Raw genomic sequence first — 7,515 nt, forward strand, 5'->3', positions numbered from 1 at the left:
ATTAACTTTACTAAAAAATGAGCATAGATGCTTATTTTTAATAACTTATTACAACTCAGAAATAAAAAGAAAAAAAATAAATATAGCAGAAAAGAAAAAAAACTATATAAAAAACTACTCAGAAATAAATAGAAGCAAAAATAGTTGTCATTAACTTTAGTAAAAAAAATGAGCATATATGCTCATTTTTAATGACTTATTACAATTCAGAAATAAATAGAAGAAAAAATAGTTTTGATTAACTTTACTAAAAAATGAGCATAGATGCTTATTTTTAATGACTTATTACAATTCAGAAATAACTAGAAAAAAAATAAATATAGCAGAAAAGAAAAAAACTATATAAAAAACTACTCAGAAATGAGCATAGATGCGCTTATAGAGAAAATTTAACCTAAATTCATAATAAATTTCTACTAACTTCAGAGAAATTCAGTATGAATTTAGGTTAAATTCCCTGTATAAGGGCATCTATTTTCATTTTGAGAGGAGCTCAACAAAGAAGAGAGAGAGGGACTTATAAACCGGTCTGATTCCGCTTCGGTTGGCGAGGTGGGACTAAACTGTGACCGCAATGAGGACCAACCCTTTAGTCCCGGTTGGTGGAATGAACCGGGACTAAAGGGCAGCCTTTGGTCCCGGTTCATGCCACCAACCGGGACCAATGGTGGTGGGCCAGGAGCGAGGACCATTCGTCTCGCTTCGTCCCTCCAACCGGGACCAAAAGGTCCAGACGAACCGGGACCAATGGCCCACGTGGCCCGGCCGGCCCCCGGGGCTCACGAACCGGGTCCAATGCCCCCATTGGTCCCGGTTCTAGTTTGAACCGGGACTAATGGGCTGGACCGGCCTGGACCATTGGCCCCTTTTCTACTAGTGAAAGGGAACAACGTATGTTGTTGTGCGGTTTGACCGATAAAAATCTTCATAGAATATGTAGGAGCCAATATAAGCATCCAGGTTCCGCTATTGGTTATTGACCGGAAACGGTTCTCGGTCATGTCTACATAGTTTTCGAACCCGTAGGGTCCGCACGCTTAAGGTTTCGATGACAGTTTTATTATGAGTTTATGAGTTTTGATGTACCGAAGGAGTTCGGAGTCCCGAATGAGATCGGGGACATGACGAGGAGTCCCGAAATGGTCGAGACGTAAAGATCGATATATTGGACGACTATATTCAGACTTCGGAAAGGTTCCGAGTGATTCGGGTATTTTTCGGAGTACGAGAGAGTTACGGGAATTCGCCAGGGAGTATATGGGCCTTATTGGGCTTTAGGGGAAAGAGAGAGGAGAGGTTGGGCACCCCCCCAAGGCCTAGTCCGAATTGGACTAAGGGGAGGGGCTGCGCCCCCTCCTTCCTTCTCTTCTCTCTCCCCTTTCCTTGACTCCTAGTCCTACTACTTGGAAGGGGGGAATCCTACTCCCAGTGGGAGTAGGACTCCCCCTTGGCGCGCCTCTCCCTGGCCAGCCTCCTCCTCCCCTTGCTCCTTTATATACGGGGGCAGGGGGCACCCCAAAGACAACAATAGATCTCTTGATCTCTTAGCCGTGTGCGGTGCCCCCCTCCACCATAGTCCTCCTCGATAATATTGTAGCGGTGCTTAGGCGAAGTCCTGCGACGGTAGAACATCAAGATTGTCACCACGCCGTCGTGCTGACGGAACTCTCCCTCGACACTCGGCTGGATCGGAGTTCGAGGGACGTCATCAAGCTGAACGTGTGCTAGAACTCGGAGGTGCCGTAGTTTCGGTGCTTGATCGGTCGGGCCGTGAAGACGTACGACTACATCAACCGCGTTGTTCTAACGCTTCCGCTTTCGGTCTACGAGGATACATGGACACACTCTCCCCTCTTGTTGCTATGCATCACCATGATCTTGCGTGTGCGTAGGGAAAATTTTGAAATTACTACGTTCCCCAACAATCGCCCCTGTTGCAAGTTAACCATGTGCTTGCAACTCGAGATGTAGTTTTTGTAGTTGCCCTAGTTGCAAATCCACCCACGACTCGCAACTGGGGGGGGGGGGTGTTTTTTCCCTGTTTCGTGGTAGTTGCAATTTGACCCTCGACCTGTAACTAGGGTTTTTTGTCGGCCCAGTTGCAAGTCCACACCCGACTTGCAACTCGAGGGATATAGTTTTAGTATTCGGCCCAATTGCAAGTTAACCATGTGCTCGCAACTCGGGGATGTAGTTTAGTAGTTGCCCTAGTTGCAAGTCCACCCTCAACTCGCAACTTTGGGGGATGTAGTTTGTATTCACTCAAGTTAAAAGTCCACCCCCAACTTGCAACTCGATGGATGTAGTTTGTAATTGCTCCAGTTGCAAGTCAACCATATGCTCACAACTCGGGAACGTATTTTTGTAGTTGCCATAGTTGCAAGTCCGCCCTCAGCTTGCAACTCTGGGGGGTTGTTGTTGTTGTTGTTGTTGTTGTTGTTGCTTTTTTGTTCTTGGTTTATCGTAGTTGCAATTAGACCCTGGACCTGCAACTAGGGGTTTCTGTTGGCCCAGTTGCAAGTCCACCCTTGACTTGCAACTCGGGGGTGTTGTTTTGTTTTCACCCTAGTTGCAAGTCCACCCCCGACTTGCAACTCGAGGCATGTAGTTTTTTTAGAGGCCCAATTGCATGTCAACCTTCGACTCGCAACTAGGGGGCGTATATTTTGTAGGGGCCCCAATTACAAGTCAGCCATCGACTCACAATTGTCCGTGTGTGGAGGGACTCGCCCAGGCACACTCGTCTGCTATTGTGATTTTTCAGGACAAACGAACAAGACAATACGTGGGATGATGTCATACTTAGATGTGACATAACTATTCAAAAAAATTGTCCGTGTTTTTGGGAAAGTGTTAGTGTTCCAGAAAATATTCAAAATTTTAAAAAATTGATTGCATTTTAAAAACTTTTTGAGATTTTTAAATTGTTCACGTTTTCAAAAATTGTTTGTGTTTAAAAAAATGTTTGCAACTACAAATCTTGTTCACATTTTTATTAAAATATTCTGCATCTATAAATTTGTTCACAATTTTTTTAATAAATGTTCAAAAAGGTTTCAAATCTGACTATGTAGCGAGTTACTCCCTCCGTCCCATAATGTAAGACGTTTTCTGATACTACACTAATGTTAGAAAACGTCTTACATTATGGCACGGAGGGAGTACTAAAATATTCACGCTGATTAATTATCACGAACATGCATTTGTTTTAGTGGCTAGAAGACACGCGTTAAGTAGTTGGAGCTTGGTAGTTCGATTCCTTGTTAACTGTGGCTTTTGTCTTGCAACTTTTTCTTGTTTTTTTTTCTGAGACGAAACAACACACTTAGGATTTTTTCCTGTGTGCTACAAACCAACAAGCTTCGGTGTGTATACCGGCCCAGTCGAGACGCACTCAGCTTGTTTACCACCAACGGAGAAACTTGGCTGGACAACCATCAAACAAAAAATAAACGAACCAGTTGTAGAAAGTTGTCAATGAAAAAGCCACAAACAAAATGTGACATCATGTTAGATGTGAGATATTATCTCACATCTAGATGTGACATAGAGAGACCCTTCCAAAAAATGAGGCTGTGCCCGTGTGCCTGGGCCAACCCATCTCGCCTCTCCGTTCATGCGAGTCCCCCTAGAAGCAAGGTATCTTTACTTCTCTACTATCTAAAAAAAATGTAGTGTTCCATTTCCCCTCTTACGTTCCCCGTTCCGTCCAACCTCTCCTACGACCCCCTCTCCCCGTAGCGATTTTCTCTCCCTCCCGGTTTTATCCTCATCTGACCACACAAACCGGACGCAATCAATCACATAAGGTAACCAGACGCACGCAATCAATTCACAATAAATTCACATAAGGTAACCAGACGCACGCAATCAATTCGCGATCAATTCACATAAGGTAACCAGATGCACGTTATCAATCAATTCACGTATACCAATCAATCTCTTATTTGGTAACGCATAATAACAGAATTAATTACGGTCAATCTCATATTTCCTTCTGGTCTAAAATTGCCCTTACCAAATCTCTCCTGATTTTTTCTTCCTCTAACCAGTCCCTCTTCCTCTCCTCCCTCGATCCCAACAGCCACACTCCAGACGCAGGAGTCCACCGACCAAACCCTATCCTCCCCGATCTCGTTTCTCTCTTGTGTGGCATCATGGTAGATCAAGCGGTGGCCAAGGCATGAGGGAAATATCTGCAGCGGGTCTAGGTGACGTCAGACTGGAGCGATGTCTTCGTTTCCAGGTTGACAATCTCATATTTTATGTCTCTGCCTCTCCTTCTTTGGTCACTAAGCTTTGATGATTTTTGAGATGCTCTCGCTACCTTCAATGCATGGTTACCTCATCACCAGCGTGTTCTCCTTGGGGCCGTGGACCATTAACACCCAGCGTCAGTGTGTTCGGCGTTTGAGTCGTAATGGACCATTAACACCCAACATGTTCGGCGTTGGAGTCATCGTGGAGAGCCCATCCCGTAGTTCAGATCATAATAACTTTTGAATTTTGGTTGTTCGTAGTATTTGGGTTGAGTGGGCTAGCTGCAGTGCGACCTGCCGTCAATGATAAAGTTACAACTTACAAATGACCCATCATGGCCGCCCGTAGTTTTGTCCAAGCTTTGTTACTACATGGTTTACTTTTTGTCACACTTCAAAACTACAATCAGAGAAAAGAACCATAGTTTCTCTCCAGCAGGTAAACTTACAAACTAGCGGTGATTGAACGTCATGTCTTTTTTTATTAAGCTTTGGAAGTTTCAAGGCTAAGCTTTTACCCAAAGTTATTTGTATGTCTATGTTCAGATTTCAAGGATATGCTTCACCATTCAGTTGTGAGTTCTGACCACGCATGGGCAACCGACCGCGGCCGAATCGATCTTTAGTTTAGAGTGTTTGCATGTGATGATCAACAAGTACAAAACTTATTTGGATTAAGAATATAAGTAAATTAATGATATATTCCAGACATTTGTACAAGAAATTCTGCACCTCCTGGGGCCGACTACAGATCAGTGTGGACATAGGATTGATACTTTCCTCAAGGAATAACCCACACTTTTTTTAGACTATGTGCACCATGTTTCAAAGGGATCATTGATGTAGAATCACCCGAAATATTCTGATTTGGTTGCAGAAGATGTTATCATCAGAGAAAACATGATTAACGCTGAATCACCGGAATATGGATGTCCCGTTGCAACGCACGGGCAATTACCTAGTATGGTTAAAGAACCGAGGTATATCCGCGCCCCCCGTAATGCAGGCATAGCAGCACAAGATGGTTCATTAAATTGCTCATGAGCCCTAAAAAACCCTAAAGTGCTCATGAGTCATGAGTCCTCAAAAGGAGAAAACACTCGTCCCTGGAAGAACGATATGTTCACCCGCGAAAAAAAAAAGAACGATATGTTCATGCTGTTTTGTCATACATGAGTTGGGCTTGTGCCAGAGATACGCGCGTCTCGCCAAAAAACAGCGCACATACTGATGCTGCAACAGAAGTTCAGGTGCAAGCCCCGTTGGTGGATCCATGTCAAAGAATTTTGCCACGAACAACTGCAGAATTATGTTTTTTCGAACAGGAGTAAGTACTAAACAAGTGCAGAGCCATGGTAGGAGGGGTTCAGGCAGGCCGCTTCTCCTGGATGGCATGCACACTGATGGCAGGCAATTCTTATCTCATCGCCTTGGTCTGTTCTTCCGAGGCGTCCTGCGCCAAGGAGACGCCGACCATCTTCTTCCCCTGTCGCTGCTGCTTCTCGCAGTCCAGATCGGGCGAGCCGCCCTGCTCGTCGCCGCTCGCCGCTCCTGCAGCGTTGTACTCCTGGTCCTTGTCCTTGCCCCAGAGCAGCATGTAGAGGCCCAGGATGACCACCACTCCCCCGATTATGCTGCAGGCATGCATGCCAGTCATTAGTAATTAACAACGGTAATTATGCCCCCAATTATGCGGCTGGTGAGACACACATAGTTGGTGCACGCACGCAGCAGAGCATGCACGGACGCTCATGCTCATGTCGTGTCCAGGTTGCCGTGCCATGCCGGAATGGAGCACCCATTTAGTTGAGCAACAGCGGGCATGCACCACACGCATGTACTACTACGTAGGAGTACATACCTTCCGACGTATAGGTTCTCGCCGAAGATGAAGTAGGCGAGGATGGCCACCATGATGGTGGACACCGGGTTGAACATGGTGACGAACACCGGCCCCTTCTTCTCCGTGCACCACAGCTGCGCGAACACCGTGAACCCGCTGCACGCGAGCCCCTGAAACACAACGTTCGTGCACGCATGCAGTTCATGAGCACTGGCTGGCCACATGGTGGTGACGTGCATGGAGGACGGGGGAGAAGACAAGGGCAGGCGCGTACGGAGTAGATGATGCACCAGAACTTGAGGCCGAAGCCGATGAGCCAGTCCTGCCTCTCGTGCTGCAGCAGCAGGGTGAAGGCCGCCGACTGGACCCCGCCCACGGTGGCCATCCACGCCGTCAGCGACAGCTCCGCCGGGTACCGCTTCACGGACGTCGCCTGCATGATGTACCAGACGGACCAGCAAACGCAGCTGGCCACGGCGAGGAGGGACCCCTTGAGCCAGGCGTCGTGCGGGGCGTCGCCGCCGCGGGGGATGTGCACCGGCGCCCTCCAGGGACTCGCGATCGCCGCCCCCCTGTACAGCGTCATGGTGGTGACCCCCGCGAAGGACACCGCCGTGCCGGCCACCTTGGCGAGGCCCCGCGCGCTCCGCAGGTCCACGATCTCCATCCGGAGCGCGATGGCGATGACGAAGGTGATGGAGGCCACGGTGTTGACCATGGAGGTGACGAAGGTCGGGGACGTGTACTTGAGGCTCGCGAAGTACATGTTCAGGGTCAAGCTCACCCTGCAATTGCAGTTCCTCTCAGGATCACTAAACAAATGTTGGTCTACGTACGTATGTATATATGCAATCTTCTCAGCGATTCTTGTTCTTACCCTAGAAGTGAGAGCACGAAGATCTCCAGGAACAGCATCCATGTCATCTTGGGCCTCAACTTCCTGACGCCGCACAAAACGAAGCAGAATGAGCAAGGTAATTAACAGAGATTCATCGTGATACCGTCGTCAAAGTCTGAATCTCGTGGTGTAATGAACATATGAGCTTACTTCTCGTGGTAGTAGGCGAAGGGCCAGAGGAGGACGGCGACGAGGAGGTGGCGGTAGGTGACGTAGACGTAGGGGTTGAGCCCCCGGTTGAAGGCGGCCTCGGTGACGAAGTACATCAAGGTGTAGCACAGCTGCACCATGATCATCATGTTGTGCGGCGCGTACCTCCTCCACAGCCCTCCCGGCCCCATCGCAGCTCCTCCAGCCATGCCCAAGTTGATCGGTGTCGCTCGGTTTGAACTGGATCGAAGAAGAACGCCAAGCGCAGAGCCTGTCTTTATAAAGGCGGTTCCGTGGTGCCGTGGGTTATATAGCTGTGGTGATGGTGAAGCAGTGGCTAGCACCTGATGCATGGGGATGTCGCT

The 7,515-nt window shown here is 47.8% G+C and overlaps 1 protein-coding gene across 1 annotated transcript; it reads right to left on the reverse strand.

The window, feature by feature from the left end:
* Positions 1-5,392: 5,392 nt before the first annotated feature.
* LOC123089368 (WAT1-related protein At1g43650) lies at positions 5,393-7,515 on the reverse strand. Its single transcript, XM_044511066.1, has 5 exons — positions 7,151-7,515; positions 6,980-7,042; positions 6,377-6,887; positions 6,121-6,272; positions 5,393-5,893 (listed from the first exon to the last, which is right to left on the reverse strand). The coding sequence occupies exons 1-5, from the start codon at positions 7,501-7,503 to the stop codon at positions 5,677-5,679; spliced, it is 1,296 nt and encodes a 431-aa protein (XP_044367001.1). The 5' UTR covers positions 7,504-7,515; the 3' UTR covers positions 5,393-5,676.

Source organism: Triticum aestivum, chromosome 4B (genome assembly GCF_018294505.1).
Source record: "Triticum aestivum cultivar Chinese Spring chromosome 4B, IWGSC CS RefSeq v2.1, whole genome shotgun sequence".
Taxonomy (NCBI): Eukaryota; Viridiplantae; Streptophyta; class Magnoliopsida; order Poales; family Poaceae; genus Triticum; species Triticum aestivum.

What these genes read in the sequence shown, in the direction of transcription:
- LOC123089368 (XM_044511066.1), bottom strand. Translation starts at nt 7,503, where the DNA reads ATGCATCAGGTGCTAGCCACTGCTTCACCATCACCACAGCTATATAAC. An exon ending in TTCGCCTACTACCACGAGAA is followed by an intron (nt 7,043 to 7,150) that starts GTAAGCTCATAT and finishes GTGCGGCGTCAG; the next exon opens with GAAGTTGAGGCCCAAGATGA. An exon ending in TTCGTGCTCTCACTTCTAGG is followed by an intron (nt 6,888 to 6,979) that starts GTAAGAACAAGA and finishes CTGCAATTGCAG; the next exon opens with GGTGAGCTTGACCCTGAACA.